At 35.0% G+C, this 21,712-nt stretch overlaps 1 protein-coding gene and 1 long non-coding RNA gene across 14 annotated transcripts in view; both read left to right on the forward strand.

Moving 5' to 3' along the window:
- Window positions 1–749: 749 nt before the first annotated feature.
- Window positions 750–3,589, forward strand: LOC113741229 (uncharacterized). Of its 4 annotated transcripts, none has more exons than XR_011813713.1 (6): window positions 750–772; window positions 849–896; window positions 1,985–2,014; window positions 2,129–2,238; window positions 2,352–2,734; window positions 3,301–3,589. It is a non-coding gene; the product is annotated as an uncharacterized lncRNA (long non-coding RNA). The 4 variants fall into 4 exon arrangements; XR_011813714.1 differs by having other exon boundaries at window positions 2,352–2,417; window positions 2,503–3,589; XR_011813715.1 differs by having other exon boundaries at window positions 1,985–2,059; window positions 2,352–3,589.
- Window positions 3,590–5,124: 1,535 nt separating this feature from the next.
- The window catches only part of LOC113741688 (DExH-box ATP-dependent RNA helicase DExH14-like), a 38,233-nt gene continuing 21,645 nt past the window's right edge, over window positions 5,125–21,712 (forward strand). For 3 of the 10 annotated variants that reach the window (XR_011813716.1, XM_072047852.1, XM_072047857.1), the window contains exons 1-20: window positions 6,440–6,686; window positions 6,786–6,847; window positions 6,938–7,115; window positions 7,804–8,248; window positions 8,352–8,417; window positions 9,760–9,864; window positions 9,956–10,255; window positions 13,170–13,286; window positions 13,371–13,430; window positions 14,679–14,750; window positions 14,826–14,942; window positions 15,056–15,217; window positions 17,308–17,373; window positions 17,545–17,697; window positions 17,788–17,871; window positions 19,182–19,256; window positions 19,339–19,470; window positions 19,602–19,667; window positions 20,682–20,747; window positions 20,844–20,966. Coding sequence is in view for 9 of the 10 variants with exons in the window: in XM_072047852.1 (XP_071903953.1) it covers window positions 6,580–6,686; window positions 6,786–6,847; window positions 6,938–7,115; window positions 7,804–8,248; window positions 8,352–8,417; window positions 9,760–9,864; window positions 9,956–10,255; window positions 13,170–13,286; window positions 13,371–13,430; window positions 14,679–14,750; window positions 14,826–14,942; window positions 15,056–15,217; window positions 17,308–17,373; window positions 17,545–17,697; window positions 17,788–17,871; window positions 19,182–19,256; window positions 19,339–19,470; window positions 19,602–19,667; window positions 20,682–20,747; window positions 20,844–20,966 (2,556 nt within the window). In the remaining variant the exon portion in view is untranslated. The other 7 variants (XM_072047855.1, XM_072047856.1, XM_072047859.1 and 4 more) reach the window with 7 other exon arrangements.

The following is a 21,712-nucleotide window of genomic DNA, read 5'->3' on the forward strand; positions in this document are numbered from 1 at the left end:
CATTATTCCCATTTGCAGAAACAGCGCCGCCCCTCCTCTCCTCTGACTTTTTTTTTTTTTTTTTTAAATTTCTGGACCTAATTTCTGCTTAGCCTCCATCATTTTCATTAGCAATAGGTTAATTTCTGCTTTCTTCTGCCAACTCCATTCAGCTACTCCCTTTCCTCTTTCCCTTTACTCTACAGCATCATTCCCATTTGCAGAGACAGCGCCGCCCCTCCTCTCCTCTGCCTTTCCTTTTTTTTTAAAAAAAATTTCTGGACCTAATTTCTGCTTAGTCTCCATCATTTTCATTAGCAATAGGTTAATTTCAGCTTTCTTCTGCCAACTCCATTCAGTTGAACCCGTTTTCTTTTTAAAGCTTGGTGATTTTCCTCTTTTCCTTTGATTTTGCTTTTCTCGTTGGCTTGTGAAGGCCACCAAATTTCTCATTTTCTCTTAAATGTGGTCTCAAACAAGCTTTTCTATTCCAAACGTGGGCTCAAACGTGCTGCACTGTTTCGGTACATTTGGTTCTTGCAAGGAAACAAATAAAGCACATGTGCCATGAGGTAAGAACCAAGAATATTTCAATTTTTGTTTGAATTAGAGTAAATTGATTTTTTGATTTGATTAATCCTGTCTAGGTTTTAAATGTATAGGGTTTGGCAATGTTTAAGAATCCATGGCCAGGATAGTGCTGAGATTCATGGGTGTTATGTAATCAGTTGAGCCCGTCAGGATTTGTTGCAAGAGATCGTCTTGGAGAGGCAAGTGCTTGTTTATTTTGATGGTATATTGTGGATTGTAGCTTGAAATAATACTGTACAAATAGTTCTTTAATTCAACTATTTCTTGATGCTATGCAGATTCGATGTTCGGATGCTATTCATTGACTTTTCGAAGGGTTTCCTAAGGTTCATGTTTTTCGTTTTTGCATTTCCTGGTCGCAATATGGCGACAATGGTGTTGGGAACTTGGTCTAATTTACTGGTTTTTAATAGCTTGCCTGTTGCATTTGGTGGTTTGGTGTTTTTTTTGTTGGTTTCCTCCTCTTTCTCATTTTTTGCATCAAATGAGATGCATATTTCAAATTTTGAGATATTGGTTTACTCGTTGTGTGAGGAAATAATTAGGTTGAATGATTAGTTGCATTATCAATGAAATAATTTGGAATTGTATGTGGATAAGTATCAGTTGAGTTGAAGGTTAGTAATTATGTGACCAATAATATTTCCAGTTCAATGTTCCACTAATCTACCGCTTTCAGCAGTTTTCTTCCTCAAACTTCCTCTATCTTTTCTCCCATTCCTACCTCTCTCATTCTCCTACTTCTGCTTTCTCTCCTCCCTCTCTCGTTGTATCAAAAGATTTTGCTATGTTTCTATCTGTCTCATTTTCTTCCCCTCTTAGATTTGAGTTCTGTTTTGTTAGATTTGCTTTTGATGATTATAAAGGTTTCCTTCTCTTGTGCCTTTTAGATGGTTACATGAATTTTGATTATTGTTTGTATTTTTGTTATCACATCATTCTGGGATGCTTAGCTTCCCTTTTTTTCTTTTTATTTTATATTTTTTCTTTGTAGTCCATGATTTTTCTTTTTCCTCTCAAATTTTCAACCAAGCATATATGGCCAAAGAAAGCAACTGGAGAAGTTGTTGCTTTAAAGAAGATACGCATGGACAATGAAAAAGAAGGGTTATTGTTATTCTACCCAATTTCTTATTTTCTTAGCTTATGACATTTTAATTTCCTTAGTGGATAAATGGTTATGCCTGCTCTTTTTAGAACACTCATAATTTTTTCTTGTAGTTTCCTGTAACTGCCATGCATGAAATAAAAATTCTAAGGAAGTTGTAGCATGAAAATGTCATTAAACTGAAAGAGATTGTGGCCTCTCCTGGTACTCATCCTTCTCCATATGTTCAGAGTGGTTATTTAATTCATAAACATCAAACATATACTATATGTTTTGTTGTCTTACATATAATAAACTCTTTTTCAGATCATGAGGTTGATAAGCAAGTGAATCAAGGTAACTAGACGTGCAGAAATTTTCAAGTTTGTGGTTCCTGTTTCTGTAAGAATTCAATGCCCCTGAACTCCCAAATATTGAGATCGAAAATGATATTTTGTTTTTGAAATGCAGAAGGTAATAGATACAAAGGCAGTATTTACATGATTTTTGGGTATATGGACCACAGCTTGACGGGACTTGCTGATTGTCCTGGATTGAGATTTACAATTCAACATATCAATGTATGTGACCTTGGACAAGGAGGATTTACTCATTATAATGAGCATCCATCACTTTTTTTTTTTGTCAACAAAGCATCCATCACTCAACTTGTTCTAATAATATGTATTTGTAGTGTTATATGAAGTAGCTGCTTACTGGTCTTCACTACTGTCATCTCAATAACGTGCAGATATCAAAGGTTAACTTTTTTATTCTTTTCTAAACATATTATCTAGGATTTTAGGTGTGCATATGATACTATGTTCTGGTTTTTGGTTTGGCAGGCTCCAGTATGCTCATAGATATAAGGGAAACCTGAAGCTAGCAGATTTTGGACTACCATAATCATTCTCCAATAACCACAGTCCATGGATGATGATTTTCCCTTATAGCTGACCCATGTCTTTGATATTATAACTTAATTTTCAATCAAGAAAATTTACTCTTCTATGTATTGAGCAGACCTTCAGAGTTGCTTCTTGGAGCTACGAAATATGATTCGGCAGTAGACATGTGGTTAGTTGGCTGTATTTCTGCTGAACTTTTGCATGAAAAACAAATCTTACCTAGAAAAAATGAGGTTAGGCATATACCTTGAGTTGTTGAACTCTTTTTTCAGCCTTTTTTTTCATTATTTTTTAAGAAAAAATCTGTCTTATCTTAATTTTTGAATTATCTTATCTTATTTATCTATCAAGGAATTTTGAAAGAGTTAAGTAGATGGTGTTTCGTCTTTTTCTTACAATTGCTTTTCATGAAATGAACTTGGATGATTGTCATGATTATTTATTAGATTGGTTTAGTTTGTATGCACTAGAAGAAAGGATATGGAGCATTGTTGGCTTTTAGAGCATCCCAAGTTCATATACTTAATAATCTGCCCATGATGAAAGCTTTTTATTTCATTTAACTTTTTTTGCACATCAAAATCTTGCTAAATGATTACAGACTCTGAATGATTACACTTATTCTTCTTGAATGATTTTGAATGCTTTTGACTGAATAAATAGTGTGTACAGACTAGGAATTCATTGGTTATTTATGCTTATGCATTTTATGATTATGTTTCTGATTTTTTGCAGCAGAATGCTGAACTGAGTACTCATGTGGCTAAGCAGTAAAGAGGAAGGAATCTGCTGTCCTGTGTTAGGCATTCATGTCGTTTGATTATGAGTGCAGTTTCATTGGATGTTTTTTAGTTAATGTGTATTATGTAGTTATAGTTGTTAGAGCACTCAAGCACAGAAATTCTGTAATAGCTAGGTTGTTGCCATTTCAGTTTGTATATACCTTACTCTTTTTATATGTATTTATGGATCATGATGTTATGTACATTTTTTGTATTCCATGCAGTTAGTGACTTTCTCTGAACATATTTTGTTCTATTTGCCTAGATAGATGTTTCTGCTTGAATAATGGTAAGGGTACAATGTGAAAATGGTATATTAGGAGCTCGGGAAGATGTACTTTCCTAGCTCATGAAGTTGAAACCCACTCAATCGCTGATGAATAGCAGTCACACTATACAAGTGAACATTGATCATATAATTTCTGAAGCATTCTTGATGGGAGAAAAAGACTTTGGGGTTAAGAATCAAGAAATCATATAGAGAAAAAGTTGAAAGTAATGTAAAGCGAGATTATAGAGCTTTCCTAAAATTGATTCTTTATTTGGTTCATTATTTTTGAAATAAGTTCAATTCTTGGACCTCCTTTTTTTTGCACATTGCTTTTTCATTTTTTTTTGTGTTCGTCCTAGATTAGATTAATAGTTTAAATATACTTTCAACAGTAATTAATTTATTATCAGTTCCACAATTTAGATCTTAATTTTCTTTTTATGACGTTTGTATAACCTATAAAAGTGTTGGGTATATCATAATTGTTAACGTGTCTAAAAGAAATGCCTTCTTATATACAAAACAATTAATGTCATTTTTATATACAAAAACAAGTAATGTCATTTTTAATGTGAAGTGCCTTATTGAATTTCACTTTGTGTATTTCAAGCTTCTCTGGCCTCCAAAGACGGAAATTCGCTGAGAAGATTTTGAGTGCTCTGCCCAGTTTCTTTTTTTTTTTTTTGAAGTTAGGGATATTTGAAGTTTAACGACCGTTATACAACTTTCAAAACAAACAAATTCATTCTAATTTTTTGTTTATAATTTTATAAACCAAATCGCGGTCACTTTCATAAAAGTCATATTTTTCTATAAAAGACCAACTCTTTATGACTTTCCTCCATTATAAGAACAGAGTACCCATTTTTTCATAAACAAATTTATTTATTGGATAAAATAAAAATAAATTCATTTTTCAATAAAAACACCAGTTCTTTATGACTTTCCTCCATTATAAGAACAGAGTACCCATTTTTTCATAAAATACCAGCTCTATATGACTTTAGAATGAAGGGTTACAATCTCGCTGTCTCTATTACCATCAACTTTTGACTCCCTACTTCTTCCATCCCACCCAACACCAGAATGAACAAGATTTCACAAAAGATCTAATCTTGCATGAAATGATCAACTATAAAGCTTTATTAATATGCCAACCTTTTTTTTAAAATTAAGAAACAAAATGTATCAATAAGAGACAAACAAATACAAAATATCATTTTGTTATTTTAATTAAGATACATATTTAATATACGTAGACAGAGCAAAACTATAATGAAACGAACAAATTTATCTCTCATTTGTATATAATTATTTAGAACTTGGCATAAACAAGTGATTGCAACTCAATAATTTAGGAAAAATTATTGAATTTCACTTTGTGTATTTCAAGCTTCTCTGGCCTCCAAAGACGAAAATTCGTTGACAAAAAAAGACTTGTAGAATACCTATACTAAAAAATAGACTTTTCTACATAAATTATTATTTTGATTAGTTCAAAACTGGGCATGGCATTTTATATTTCTATCGCGCAAAGCGCGTTCATGCCTCCTAGTTTCAATAGATGAATGGTGGACATGTTATGGTAGTACTGCACCTAATTTGTAAAAACTAGCTATATATGTTCTCAGCCAAACTTGCAGTGCTTCTGCTTGTGAAAGGAATTAAAGTTTGTTTGAGCATATCCACTCCAAGAAGAGAAATAGATTGGAGTATCAAAAACTAAATAATTTGATTTATGCACACACTACAATTTAAGATTGCAGCAAGGGTAAACTAATTTTTGCAATAGATTGGAGTATCAAAAACTAAATGATTTGATTTATGCACACTACAATTTAAGATTGCAGCAAGGGTAAACTAATTTTTGCAATCTAATTTTTGTTTTAGTAGGATGGTATTTGTTATTTAACTAGTTTTAATGTTTTGTATTATTAGAAATGCAAGGCATCGAAATTATGATCCTATTGATTTTGAGGACTTCAGCACCAATGAAACTTGGATTTGGACTACAAATTTTCACGGTTGACATCAATTGAATTAGAAAGTTTTAGGAATGAAATAGCTGCATTTGCTATCGACCGACAAAGTGGTGAGCTATTCTATTTGAGCTATATGCTTGCTTAATCTTTTCATTTCGTTTTTTGCTAAATACAATCTAAATTGAGTGCATGGTTCATTAGTTTTTGTTACTTATATAAATGAAACTCCAAATTTGGATGAATTGGACATTAGAGATGAAGATAATGTTGGAAGAAATCATCTTAATGCAAGCTATGGTGCGTCCAATTTTGGTGATGCCAATGAACTTGGCGGTACTAAATTTGGTAGAAGTTGGGAACCATTGGCATAAGTAATAGATGAAGTGAACAATTGAAGCGATAAATTGTGGTGTTATTTATGTTTATCATTTTATGAATTTATGTTCGGTTGTACTAAATTGACTGTTCGTGACTTAGGTTTGGTGGTTTGATACTTAGATTTATCATTTGTGTTTGTGTGTAATATCAATATAAATTCATGAACTAAATACCATGTATGATTATGGCTTGTGTGTATAATGTATAAATAGGTTATGGTTTATTAAGATTTAAGAATTTCCGTACTTATTATAATTTATATATTTATTTAATTATATTATATATATTTTGTATTTTATAGTGTGATTCGGCAGTTGAAACAGTGAATTACACTTGAACAGCCAACTCACCAATCCGGTCCTCTGCCAGGTTGATGTCCGGTTGGTTTTAAAAACTACAGTTTGGCGTCCAATAGTTCAGTTGGTTTGCAAATTGCAACTGGTATGTTTGTTAAAGGGTTTTCTGCATTTTCCCCAATCTCATCTCAAAGTAACCGGTTCAGACCGATTGAGAAATTCTTCCTATATTTTTGTGCAACTGAAGCCCACACCACTAGTCTTAAAAGACCTGCTGGTGGCAAAATTCAATAGCAGAGGAGAAAATGCTGCTGGAACTTCCGCGGTTAACGAATTCTCTCCGCGATCCTTTTGATGTTGATCAAGCGTATCTTCATCGCAAAACCATCCTCCAAAACCTCAAACCTCCCAGGTTCTCCTATCCAACTTTCCAATTTTAGGATTCTTTTGGTAATTTTTAACTCGATTTTTTGGTAATGCAATATGCACTTTTTGTTTTTTTTGTTTTTAGTTCTGCCAATTCAGTTCAAGAATCGCAACTCGCTCGGAAGATTGTATATAGATGGGATGATGGTATTGTAGAAATTTTTATATTGTTGTATAGAGTTCAGTTAATTTGTTTTACAGGTTTCATTTTTTGATTTTTTAAAATAATTTTAACAGCGTCTAATGAAGTGCGGCAAGTGTACAAACAATTTATTGGAGCGGTGGTGGAGTTGATGGGCGGCGAAGTGGTGTCAGAGGAGTTTCAGGAGGTGGCTCTGAGTGTATATAAGCTTTTTTGTACCCAATTGGAGGATGTGGAAGATGATCAAGTGGATAAGATTATTGCTGAGAAGAAGTAAGGAAGAGAAGTTTTATTGATTACAAACAATTTTTTTTTGTGATAGCATTTGCCCCCTTGAATCTTGATCATTGAATTTGTTGGCAGTTCTTTCACAAATTTTCTTAAGAGGTTCACTAGTCATGTTACATAATTTAATTGAGAGTGTTATGGAGTTGCAACATTAGAGGCATGCGCAAAGTTGCTTAACTATTCTATTGTGGACCTTCTGTCTAGTCTCTGTACCTGGTCGTCATCTAATGTTTGTTAAAGGAAGACTTTGAACCTCTCTCGGCTATTTACGTAGTTCCAGTGTTATTGGTAATTTTTTCTTTATCTGTTTTGTATTCCTTTCCTTATGAACATTAAAGGGCTGAATAAATTTGGCATGTGGCTATTCTATATGAATGGGAACTATGATTGGTTGCACTTTGCAGGAAGACATGTTAGGCTATCCGACAATACATTTTCTTCTTTGAATAATATTTGCAATTGCTGATCGGATAAATATATGCTTAGAAGGACAGAGGGCATGCAGACTTAGTTGATATTGGTGTAAACATGTTTTTGCTTGGTAATGGTTAGAAATTCGATGACCTAAGTATACTAGTGTATTAATAAAAGCTGTTTAACTGTATATGGGTTGAATACGATGTTAAAGTTTTTGGCTTTGAAAAAATTCATGGGTTTTTTCTATACGTTCCAGATTAGATTTGCAAAAGCTGTTCGGTTATGAAGTTCCTCTTTCAAAGCTGCAAAGAGTACTCTCTTTAGTGAAGAGGCTTTTTGAGTTGCAGAAGAAGGATGATGGAACTGTGTATATACCAGAAGGGCAAGATAAGAGTGCTGATGATATGGAATTTGGTGCAGATCTGGTTTTTCGAGCCCCCACACGGTTTCTAGTTGATGTTGTCTTGGAGGACAGTGATCTGTTTATTGAGGAGGCCACTGAAATTCCAAATCATGGTGCATGGTATGAGCTTGGTGACTCAGCAACTTACATTCCTTCTGCAAGTGGAGGAAACGTTGACTTAGAGTGGTTAAGGGATGCTTGTGATAAGATAGTTAGTGAAAGTATTTCGCAGCTACCTCGAGATGAACTGGCAATGGCAATTTGCCGAGTACTTGATTCCGAGAAACCAGGTGACGAGGTGAGTGGATATGTGCTTCATTGTTGTCCAAGATCCTTTTTCTGGGATTTTGATTTCATAAAATAACACAAGTTCTTATATCATTTACCATTTTATTTTCAAGATAGCTGGAGACTTGCTGGATCTTGTTGGTGATAGTGCATTTGAAATTGTTCAAGATCTCATCATGGTATGTATAAGAATGCCGCATAAAAGTTGGTGTGCTATTTTGCGCGATGATTTGGTTAGTTGTTCTGCTCATGATGAATTGTTCATGTGTCAATGGTCTAATCACCAGAATAAACAGTTTGTATAGGATTTCATACTTTTTGCATGAAACTGATGATAACTTACATATTTGAAACCTCAGTTGGAACCAATCTGTTGAAAGAAAGCCCCCATTCATCCAACTCATAAGTCTACCTTTCTTTTTGGTGGGTTTCAAATGATTCACCAGTTGGTGGTTAGATTCATTTAAAATGGGTAAATAGGATAAAAATGATGAAGCCATTTTTTCTGGAACTTCGTAGGACACCTAGATGTAATTAAGTCACACGGGAATAAGCGGAATGAGTAGCAGTAGAGAGAGAATGAAAGTTCTGGTGGCTTCTCTGCACTTGTGAGTGCATATCATGGTTTGTGAAAGTTGACGGCATCTGTGCTTTTTACATCTCGATCATTTCTAAAGATAGAGGCGGCATTTTGTATGTTTCATTTCATTTTGACTTTTGATGCTTTCTCATGTCTAATATACTTTTAAGGGAAAATTTGGCCATTTGAGTTGTGCAATTTTGGAATAGAAGAAGCCTCAGTGAACACTGGCAACACCTATAATGGCCCTAATGTAGCAAAATTCCTTGTCGGGTAAGTTCTGAATGAGGAACGCTGCTCATTAGTAGTGAATATTTTGAAGCTTGGAGCAAAGGGAGCTGAGCTTAGTTGCCCTCAGTTTTGGTGAATTTTGGTTACTTTTAATGGTTTTGGTGGCCAAAATGGATCTATGTGGAAAACAGAGTAAAACTTGCTTAGAGTATCTAGATGAGATGGCCATAGTGTCACCTGCAGTGTGACGTGCAGCTGAGTTGGTGGGGGAACTTAGGGAAGGAGGAGAATAAAAGAAAAAGGAACAGGGGTGTAAAAAACAAGAAAAAAAATAAAAAAGAATATTGATTTGGAAACTGATGCTTAAATAAGGACATACCAGATTGAAATGGGAATTGACTTAAATATATTCAGACTCTTTGCCATCATATTTACATTTCCGTTCTGAATCAAATAGCCTGCCTTGCATTTGCTGTTGAGGTTGGATATGCCACCAGGTTTGAGGTTGATTGTAAATTCCAAGTAGATCATGAGGCACTTCTGCATAATTTTAGCAAATTACTGCACAATCGACCAAAACGGGCTAGAATACGGGGCATAAACCCATTTCACTGATTATCCACCAGATTCAATGCTTGTTTCTTTTGTGGTTAACTCCACAGCAATCTTTTCTTTACTAATTTATTCTGAAACTTTTCCTCCATGTTCAGCATAGGAAGGAACTTCTCGATGCTATTCATCATGGGCTATTTGTGCTGAAGTCTGACAAGAAGGCTTCTAACGCGCAGTCTCGTATGCCTAGCTATGGCACTCAGGTTACCATATGCACCTTTCTTGCTGTATTCTCAAGATTTGTAGTACTTACTAGAATGGTTTATTCAAGTTTTGCCATTTTTCCTCTTTCAGGTTACAGTTCAAACAGAGTCTGAACGTCAATTTGATAAACTTCGCCGGAAGGAAGAGAAGAAGCACAGACGTGGAACTGATCATGGAGTTGAAAATGATTTATCTGCTATGACATTTAGTTCCTTACTGCAAGCAAGTGAGAAAAAAGGGCTATTTGATGATATCATTGGGAGAGGTGATGCTCATGAGCTACCAGTTACTGCACTTCCTCAAGGCACCATTAAGAAGCATTACAAGGGTTATGAAGAAGTGATCATTCCTCCAAAGCCAACTGCACCAATGAAACCTGGAGAAAAACTGGTAATTTCTGTTTCTTTGGCTTCTTTCTGATTTCTCTGGCAAGCTGGTGGCCAATTTGTGATAATGATCTAGGTCTATGTCAGCCAGAGGTCATATAGACATTATTGGTACTATTTTAATAAGATAGGCTTTCTTTATTTGATTTTCCTCCTCATTGCATGTTGGGCTTGAAATATAATGGCTATGAACCTAGGAGGAACTAATCATAACCAAAGTTTAATTTTGTTTATTTAACTACTTGTCACCAACTATCCTTTTAACTTCTAAAAGGTAAAGAATTTGTCATTCCATCTGTTTTAGCTGTTGGCTTCAACATTTATTGTCAAATTGGCATATGTGTCATACATAATGTTGCTTTAGGAAGATGAAAATGCTTGGATCCTTTATTTATTACTTATTACTCAAATAATTGGGTATTAGTCATGTCTATTCTTTTTTTAGCTTTTTCCCTCCACGACTGGCACTATCTCACAGCCCCCACCAACTGTGCTGCCATTTTTACCATCTTCCACCACTGCCCAAACCACCCTTACAACCACTACTGACTCCCACCCTAATCAGCAGTGGAATCCTATCTATACATTGTACTGTTTGCCAGACACCATCAGCCCCTTAGCCACCCCCAGAGTATACTGTGCATCTCCAACTATTTTGTTGCACAAACGTTCAGTTAAGCCAAGGAAGCTTAAGTGATATCATCATGAATCTAGGCTAAACTATTGTGCCCAACCTGCAGAAGTGTAAAACTCTTCCATAAATGGCAATTAAGGCCTAGACCCAACACTGATTATGTTATATCTAGAATGTTCTGTGTTAGTACTTCATTTTGTTTGTTTGAGACTATCTTGTGCTGTCATATTGGAATGATCTACCACAATAACAGAAGTAGAGAAAAAGTAAGGTTTGAGGCAGGGAACAGAATAAAGGGTGCTGTGGTGGTTGGTGGGAGGGGAGTACTGGGAAGGGATAAACAAGTTAAAGGACAAAGAATACAATAACTCTCTCTCTCTCTCTCTAAGAGAAGTTTTGTTCAGTGTATTACCTATCAAATGGAATCAAAGCTGTTTGGAGCCACTAGTTGAGTTACAATCTTTTTACCCCCGTAACTAGAGCAGAACACCTTGAAACCAGGAAAAAAAGGGGAAAGAAATGAAAGAAAAGATGTACACCAGTTGTTGAAAGCCTTTGTCTAGGTATTGTACCTTTATATCTTGTTATCTCAATCTTTGATGCAGACAGTATTTGTTGCTTAATCAATACCACTGTAGTAGAACATTGATTATGGAGGCATAGGATGTGATTATTTGCTTTTGGCATGCACTTCTGAGGTATCAAGGAGTTGTTTACAAAATTGGGATGAAAGGCAGAATTAGTGTGAAACTAATGAGGGAAGAGGAGGATCTGCTGATTTTGGACATTGGTAGGGGTCTCTGCAAGTTGGTAGTACTAAGGGTGTTGGAGGGGGAGTCTTGAAGAAGAGGGGATTGATCGTGCTAGACTTATGAGGTTTGGTGGCTGTGCAAGTGGGGAATGAGAGATTGCATTGATGGTATTGGGAGGAAGGGGCAAAGAAGGTGTTGGTGTTCACATTTAGCAAGGAGGAAGGGGTTGGTGGTGCTGGAGATTGCCATACTGGGGGAGAGGTGAATTTGATAGATTTAGCAGGCATTTGGTTTGATCTTCTCTTTTAGCTATATGCTAAACTGGTATTGTCTTTTAAGCCTAATTATGATATATTTCAGATGTCATGGATGGCAAGTCCCTTTGGAGTTTGAAGATTACAAAATATGAAAAAATGGTGAATAATATATGAGTTTCAGAAATTTAACCCAAAGCTCATTGTCAAACTTTAAGATGTCTTCATCCAACTAGTTCGGTTAATGGTAATGCTCGCTGATACTGTGCTAATGTTGCTTTTAGGTTTGAACAAGACTTGTCCTTTAATGACCTTAAATTTCATTTTGTTGGATAGGAGGAGAAAAGAGCCTCTCAACCCCAAAAATTAGACTGGTATGAAATAATTGACCAGAAAGTTATTAAGTACATACAACTTTAGAAGAGAAAAGTACATTTTTTTTTTTGGCTGTCAAATAGGAGAAGACTTTTCGATGATTCGAAAGACGAACTTGTTGAGTTGCTATGGCACAAGTAATTGCATGATTGTTCATTGCATAACTGTGAAGTTATTTATTGACCAATCTTTTAGAAGTACATCTCCAGGAGCAGCCCAAAAATGATTCTTGTGGAAAGTAACATCTGACTGATAATAATTGAACTTATTCAAATGGATCAAGTGAATTGCATTTCTTGCTACTAAATTTTTAGTAAAACAAAGCTTGGCTAAAAAAATGTTGCATGCATTGTCACTATAAAATTTATAGTTTTATCTACTTTAGTCAATTTCTTTTTTATCTTTTGATATATCATAGATTTACTGATTAAGTACTTCAAGGACCATGGTAAACATATCTTCAAATTCGCACCTAGGCAGCAGCATGCCTTACATGAATGCCCTTCAATATGATAGAAAAAGATGGAGCTGCTTTAGAAAACTAATGAAAGGGTGAAAAGTTTTCTCATTTAGTCATGGATTGGGTAATCAAGACAATATGTGAAATAAAAGTGTGAAGTTGATTGGTCTTGGCCTATTTATGTTGCCCAAAAAACTATTCTGTGTATGTTGTCAGTTGCATACGTAACTTTATGCGTTTGATTTTTTATTTTTTATTTTTTATGTCTTTTATCTCCAGTATCAGTATAACATGCATATGAGATAAAGGGAAAAGGGCTTAGTGTTTCAAACTTGTAGCGTATTTCTTATGTACAGTCTGAATTCTGTCATAGTAGTCGCTTTTGTTGGTTTACAGATTTGATGTTCTAGATACTTTTTCTTTCTTATGATGTGTCTTATCAGATTGAGATAAAGGAGTTAGATGACTTCGCTCAAGCTGCTTTCCATGGCTACAAGACCTTGAATCGTATTCAGAGTAGAATATTCCAGACTACATATAATACAAATGAAAACATACTTGTGAGTTCCTATTGCATGCTTTGGAGAAATTATTTAAGGAAAATGTAGCTATTAGATATCAGAATGATTTTCATATATTTTCAGGTTTGTGCTCCAACAGGAGCTGGGAAAACAAATATAGCCATGATTGCCATTTTACACGAGGTATGCAGATGGTATCCATCTATGCTTCTCCCTGCAGTAATAGAAGGCATTTTGATCAGGAGCAATCATCACATTTTCTGTTCTAGTTTTGAGTTTTTAGGCACATAAGTTTGAGCATGTTTTGTTCATGTCTTCTTCAACTATTAATAACTTTTGTCATGTCTAGCGGATTGTTTTGCATTTGTACCACAAAGCTTCTCGATCGTGCCCCTCTTCTTTTGACTTTATGATGCAGGATTTTGATATGTGCTTGCTTTTGACTTTCATGTGCTCTATCTTTTTATACTTTGAGATTTTCTGGCATAGGTTTTCTTACTGGTTTATTTGCTTGCTCTTCTTAAACTTTAATACTGATCAACAATCTCCCTTGCAGTTGTCACAGTAATTTGTTTTTAGTCTGTGGTCTGGAACTTTTCAGGCTTTGATTCCTATAATTTCATTGAACAGAAAAATGCACTTGTGAGGGTCTTGTGACAGAGTTTGGCTCCGTTTGGATAGCATTTGTTAGCAGTACTTCTAGGAAAATAATCCTGAGCTCATTTTGGGATGTATGTATGTGGATAATAGATGGTTGGGAATATTCATGGGTGATTGCAAAAAGTGTTTAGAGAATATTCCAAAAAAAAAAAAATCCTAAATAATGGCCAATCTAAACATGGTCAGGGTGATTCTGGATCAAGACAATCTTTTGTTTTCTGATCCAGTTAGTATTGGAATAATTCTAGGGGATATCATGTGGTCGTGAAGTCTGATTATCAATCTGAAGATATCAAGCTTTCTAATGAATTTTTTGCATCTATATGAGGATATATTTATGTGCAAAATAAAAAATTTTAGAGCCTGATGTTCATGTGGCCTCATCGTTCATCTAGGTATCTTATGCTAGTCTAATCAACTTGTTGAATGGATTTAAGAGAGATATGTGGTAGTGCATAATACAGGATTTAGATTTTGATGGTAATGCAAAATGAAGAATTTAGAGTTTGACTTGCTAGTCTTGGAAGTATGATACACATAAGCTTGCAGTTTATTCTTGTTTGTTGTTTAATCAGCAGGCAAATAATTAGATTGTTCCTGCTATTAATTTGAAAGAATTCAGCTAAAAAGTTCATCAAACCGAATACCTTTTTTCCCCTACAAAGTGATGCAAAAATAATTAGGTTGAAGAGCTTCTAAAAGTTTTCACTTTACAGTAACTATTTTTAGCTGGACTTGTCTATTATTCATATATGTATTCTTGTAATGCAGATTAAACATCATTTCAGAGATGGTTACTTGCATAAAGATGAATTCAAGATAGTGTATGTTGCTCCTATGAAGGTACAGTTTGGCTTTGTTCGATCTTATTTTTTTTCCTTTTGATTTATGGCTCATTTTGTATCTTGTCCTCTCTAGGCATTAGCTGCAGAGGTTACTTCGACGTTTAGCCATCGATTGTCTCCATTGAATATTATTGTGAGAGAACTTACTGGAGATATGCAACTTACAAAAAATGAACTTGAAGAAACACAGGTTGTTAGGCATACATATTGATATCTTTGATATATTTGATTTCTTGTCATCATTTGCTCGTCATAGATTTTGTATCTTCTTGTCATATATTTCTTTTGATACATGTTAATCAGATGATAGTGACAACACCTGAGAAGTGGGATGTTATTACTCGTAAAAGCAGTGATATGTCGCTGTCATTGCTTGTGAAGCTCCTTATCATTGATGAAGTGCATCTATTGAATGATGATAGAGGTCCCGTAATAGAGGCATTAGTTGCTCGGACTCTTCGACAGGTCAGGAATTTTGGTTCATCTATTATATTTGAAGAAGCAGATCAGTTGTTTTTGTCAGTGCACTGCAATATGTGAGATAATTGTGGTCAGATAGGTGTAAATTTTAAGAGGGAGTGAACCCTGTTATATGGCCTGGGACAAATAAAAATAGATTCTAGGAGAATGGCCAGAAAGGGATGATTGCATACTTATATTTTCTGGTAAATGGAAAGTCAAAAGTCATGATTTGGTGCCAAAATATCCATTTAATTTAGTAAAGGGCTGGAAACGTTAAAATTTTACATATGCATGTGCATCAGTGTGTTTGTGCTGTATAGAGAGAGAGAGAGGAGGAACTTATATGTTGTTTCTTTTCTGATTGTAGTAAGAAAATAGGATATAAGATGGGCTTGGGCACCACATCTCCTGCATGGAAGTCCATCTTATGGATGGACTTTTGCAAATGGCCTTCTACAAAATAAGAAACATCTGATGGAGATGCATTTCAGAAGTGCTTTTAGATCTAAAAGCCCACTTATTCATTTAAATTATGTTTGGTGAAACTTTCAAGAACTGCATGAGAGTAATTGACAACATTGCGCTTTCTTGTAATTTGTCAACAAGCTATTACGTTAATTTTCTGTATGAGTTAATCTGTTAAACAACAATGCACTTGATATTCATATAGGTGGTGTTTTCATTTGTTGATTCCACCTAGTTTTAGAATTCGATTTTGAAAACCCAGTTTTTGTTAAAGCTCTAGTTTACTTTTTTAGATCTAGATTTTATAATTTATTCAGTTGGCAAAAGAGCTAAAATATAGAATTTACCCAAAGTAGCTTTTGCTGATCTTTATTTATCAGCTTTTTTCAGCAACCATGAATTGCCCATAAGCAATTGCAAATAATAACTGACAAATATTGTATTGTCATTCACAAATAACCTAACTGTTTTTATTGCCGTGTCTAAAAGAAAAACTTAATTTTATGCATCTAAAATGGCAGTAAAGGTTCTTTTTTCCCAGTCGATCCTGAATGTATCAGTTTACTGGATTCCAGGTTAACTTCTATCTATAGAATTAACTCACTTTTTTGTTCCTTTTTTTATTTATCATGAGATCTGATCTTTTGTAGGACAGAGGTTATATTTGATATTCATGTTTTTAGTAAAGTAGGTCCAATCCCTAGATGGACTTCTTTTCGAAATTCATTTCCAGGATGCCATCATGGGTGATTTCCCCAAATTGGACTAACATAGCTTCCGTCTAAAATTTTCACCAAATGCTTTTTTTTTTTTGTTAGAAATGGACTTCCATCTCCAGGAATTTAGAATAGCAAAGTTCCTGATTAGTTTCAAAGAAACTACTCCTTCGATTCCATTTTTTTTTTGCCACATTTGCTTGTTTATTTGAGTCAAAGAAATTGACCATTAAAACAAGTTGAGTTATTGAATAAGTTGCATTGTTCTCTTTTGTTTTTGCATAAATGTACGTGCTGTCAAAATTTTTTATCCCAATCATTGTGGTTGAGGAATAATGTACTGAAGTTTTTTCTTATGTCTTGTTATTCATTCTTCTTGTGAGAATTCAAAAATTAATGGAAGTCTTCTTAGAGGAAGGTGATGGATCATCTTATATTGGGGGCTTATGTTTGAAAAGGCTCAGCAAAAGTTTCAGATAACGATTTGAAGCATCCTAGTAGAAAAGATAGATTCTGGTATATGACGTTGACAGCTACTGATAAATAGAACTTATCAGGTAGCTTATAGAGTATATGACAAGCGAGCTCATGTCATGAAGCAAACCTAATACACTAGAAGTACTGGTTCTTCAGTGCAGATTCTATCACTAGTCTAATTCGATCCACAATTTGCAACACCTGTGGCTTTCATTCAATAATTACTGATTCTTTATCTAATGTCTTATCATGGGAACAAATTATGTACTTTATTGATTAAGTACCTTCTTTTTCTTTATTCAGAGAAATAAGTGGAAACTTTGTGGCTTCATAAATTTGTATTGCTTCTCATTTTATTCTTGGGGGTGTGTAATTCTCCGGCAGTCAATATTAGGAAAAATCAGATTTAAGCATACTTGCTTAAATTTTTGACAGGTAGAGTCCACACAGAGCATGATCCGCATCGTAGGCCTTTCAGCCACTTTACCAAACTATTTAGAGGTTGGTACTTGATATCTTTCATAAACCCATAGGCAGTGTTGTATCATAATCTAAAGTTTTATGCTCTAGCTAAGGTTTAGTTTACCTTTTTTTGTTCATTATATGCAAGTGTTTTTTCATTTTTATTTTTGTTTTTTATTTGTTTATTTTTTTTGGATTGTTGACATTTAGGTTGCACAATTTCTAAGGGTCAATACAGAGACAGGTCTGTTTTTCTTTGATTCTAGCTATCGACCAGTACCTCTTGCCCAGCAGTATATTGGGATCAGTGAGCATAACTTTCTGGCTCGTGTTGAATTGCTGAATGAGATATGCTATAATAAGGTTTTGTTCTTTGAACTCTTTTGTGTTCAGACATAATTTCTAATTCCCAATCCATGAATTCCTTCCGTAAAACTGTACTTCCTGCACTAGGTTGTTGATTCTTTAAAGCAAGGGCATCAGGCAATGGTTTTTGTCCATTCCCGGAAAGACACAAGGAAAACAGCTGAGAAACTGGTACGCTCAAATTTAAGTCTTAAAGCAGGAGTAACTTCTTTGATTTCACCTAATTTAAAGGTTTTTACCTTTCCTTTGTCTTGTCATGGTATTTGATAACAGTGAGAGGGAGTCTTTCAGGTTGTAGACCACACTAAGATACTGCATACATAAGCAGATATCTGAAGAAAGTAGCATCCTATTAAGCTTTGCATGGCTGTCTTGTCTGAAAATGCTGCAAGGTTTTCTTCTTTTGGTAGTTACCCTCAATTATTTCAAGAGATTCTCTCTTTTTCGGATGATGTTGAGAGTTCCAATGTGTAGCCTCCTTTACTATTAGTCTTGCAACCATCTAACTAAGTTGGTAGATGTACAATATTGTTAATGAAGGCTTGTATTTAGGAGAAAATATTTCTGTTGAAGAGCGCTTATCAAAGAAAATGGCGGACTGATTTAAGATCACCTTGTCTTATGAAATTTCAGCTACAGGCATTTGTCTAAATATTTGGAAATGTAGGAGAAATTGTTATATGATTTTATTGCAAGGGGCTCTATTGTATATTTTTTCCCCCAGCCAACTGCAAGACTTTTTATATTGTTGCTGAGTGATCTTATTTGTTCTCTAATCCATAGGAGATATTCTACTCTATTATGCTACCTCCAATTTTTCTTGTCTGCTTCCCATTTTTTATACAAAAGGAGATCACTTAATCTTTATTTAGTTCCTGGTGCAAGTACATTTTTAGGAGTGACTCCTGTAAGTAATTGAGTTTCAGCTTACTGAAGTCTATCTAAGAAACATGAGAGACTAAGGACTTTGGTTTTATCCACAGAGATTAACCGTATCACATTGTTAACAGTTTGTTGGATGTTAATTCTGATATAGTTGTGAAGTTTGAAAATAATTTGCAAATTTTCATGAAGATACTAGCAGGAGATGCATCTTCGAAATTATGACTGATTGGGAGTTGTATCTTGTTCATTGAAGATTGAGGATGAAGTTATTTCATGAGGATTTGTTTGATTGGGAATTGTCTCTTGTTTATTTAAGATTGAGGTGGAAGTTGTTTCACGAGGGTGTGGTTGATTGGGAGTTGTTTTTTGATTATTTACGATTGGAGATGAAGTTATTTTGTGAGGATTATATTAATTATAAGAGTGGATAACCACAATCAAGATACTTAGCTAGGCCTCTTTGAGTCGTCAGTTTTCTCAAAATTTCGAGATAGAAAATTATGTCTTCAGATATGCTTGATAAGGCATCAGGTTTTGAGGAAATTTTTCTGAGAGCTGATTTTGTAATGCATGTACATCTCTGATATGTTGTGCAGGTTGAACTGGCCAGGAAATACGAGGACTTGGAACTTTTTAGGAATTATTCACATCCTCAATTTGAGCTTAAAAAGGCAAGAAAAAAAAAATACTTTGCCAATTCTGCTGGATTATATATTGAGGTGTTCTGTAGCTCAGCTAATCTGTGTGTTACAGAGGGAAGTTCTCAAGTCCAGAAATAAGGATGTTGTGGATCTTTTTGAAAATGGAATTGGTATTCATCATGCGGGGATGTTACGGGCTGATAGGGGACTCACTGAGCGACTTTTCTCAGATGGACTTTTGAAGGTAAGTTGTCCACTTGTCATGTTAATCTTTCTTCCTCACTTCATCTAGCAGTGACTGAACAATGTTCTTTACTTTTCATTTTTTTTTTCTAATGTAGCTTTCTTTACTCAGCTGTTTCAAATTTCTTCTAGGTACTTGTATGCACTGCAACACTGGCATGGGGAGTAAATCTGCCTGCTCACACGGTGGTGATTAAGGTTTGAGCACTGTTTATGTTGTTAGTACTCATAGGTGAACTGGTGTGCTGTTTTTCTAAGTTTCAAGTTGAGGTCTTTAGTGTAGAAAAGAGCTCGGGAATTTTGCCTATAAGCTGGTGGAATGGGGAGGGATGACACCAGCATATTTGTAAAAGCTGTTGTGGAGTAAACACTATCCAAAGTTTTTCTACAATATGCACAATTGTAATGTGGAGGAAAGTCTCTGCAAGATCAGCTTATGCGAAGCACCTCTCCTTTTGTTTGATACATAAAATATGCAGTCCTTAGAGGATGCAGTGAATTCTAGTTTTAAGCATCTCTTTCTTTCTTGGTGTGGTACATTATTTGTACCACATCATTGTCCATTTATCAATGTTATTTCTATATGGCTTGTGTACAATGTAATAAAGTTGCTAAGTAGCTAGTATGTTGAGTGACTGAAACAAGGTTGAAGGCTTCCTGTCCAAGTTGTCAATATGTGGGTTATGAGCTCATATTACTTGTCATAGAGTTCTTTGAAGAGCCAAATAAAAACCTAAACTAATAGCCAAAACAACCATTAGTATATCACAATAGACAAGATTGTTATCTTTCTCTGCAAGTTCTTTGATTATAGTATTTATTATCATTGTAATGCCTTGTTACTGGGCTGGAATTGCCTAGAAAAGAAAGGCTATTCATCTTTTATCTTTCTATCCACTATTTACTGCAACTAAACAAAGTTGAAGGGGCTTTCTAAGAATTGTCTTTTTGAACAAAAAGTTAATGACCCACCTTTGTCATCTTTATTTTGGGAAGGAAACCATGGATGTAACTAGTCTCATTGCATGAGTCGTTTGTTTCTTTAATAGGTGAAATACATGTTGATACCTAGATACATAGGGACATATATATAGATAGGTATGTCTTTACGATCCTAAACTTGTGGTCCAGATTTTTCTTCCAGTTTCTTGTGACATAGTTTAATATCTGGACCATTTTGGTGCTTCAATCTTGTGCATGTTTTTTGTCCAGGGAACTCAAATATATGATCCAAAGGCCGGTGGATGGCGAGATTTGGGCATGCTTGATGTTATGCAGGTAAGTGGACTGTTTCTCTTGTATTTTTTGTGTCTCCAAATCCATTACTCAACTGGGATTAATTTGTAACTTTCTTTGAATGAGGTGCTGTTATAGATTTTTGGACGTGCAGGGAGACCTCAGTTTGACAAAAGTGGGGAAGGAATTATAATCACCACGCATGACAAGTTAGCCTATTATTTGCGACTTCTAACCAGCCAACTACCCATAGAAAGTCAGGTGAAACTTGTCTTTTGGTTTGGAGTTTTGGCCCTTTAAATCTGTTTCTGATTTTTCTGGTGTATCCATATGTTCGAGAGTTTGCTATCTTCATTTGTCTAAGTTGTGCTCTAGCTCTGCTCATTAAGGGCTCAGTGTGTAGGAATTTAAACCTTTTGTTGTCCAGCCTACAAATGCTAATGCTTCACCAATCTGCCATATGTTTTTCACCATTGCATCTTTTTTAATTGTTTAGAAGGTTTTTTAATCTTGTCATATCACACATACTTGCCATGAATTTTGTCAACTAATAGTAGTTTTCTACGAGGAACATGTTCTTGGAACATGAAATGAGGAAAACAGATGAGCCAATGTTCACTGAACTGATTTAACCTTTTGTCTTAAATTATGGTTGACACTCTCTTCTGGTTACAAGCAGAGCCTTTGAGATACAGTTTTCTGTTATCTTTATTTCCCTTTTGTTTCAGTCTTCTGGCTCAACAAGGTTTTCATTCATCTTCTGCTTTCAGTGTTTATAACGTTTTACAAGCAATGCATTACTACATTCAAACTTGAGAATTCCTGTCCTAGCAATGAAATGGGAAACTAGATTTTTTCCATTCCAAGGCCCATCTCAAGTGGCCATAATTTTAGTTGTTGATGGGGTGGGGTGAGGGAGGTTAGGGCTGAACCCACAACAATATTTTGCAATTTGGAGAGCTTTTACTACTTTGGCTGCCCTCTGCCTCATCTAGCCCATGTTGTTC

Source organism: Coffea arabica, chromosome 4e (assembly GCF_036785885.1).
Source record: "Coffea arabica cultivar ET-39 chromosome 4e, Coffea Arabica ET-39 HiFi, whole genome shotgun sequence".
In the NCBI taxonomy this organism is placed as follows: domain Eukaryota; kingdom Viridiplantae; phylum Streptophyta; class Magnoliopsida; order Gentianales; family Rubiaceae; genus Coffea; species Coffea arabica.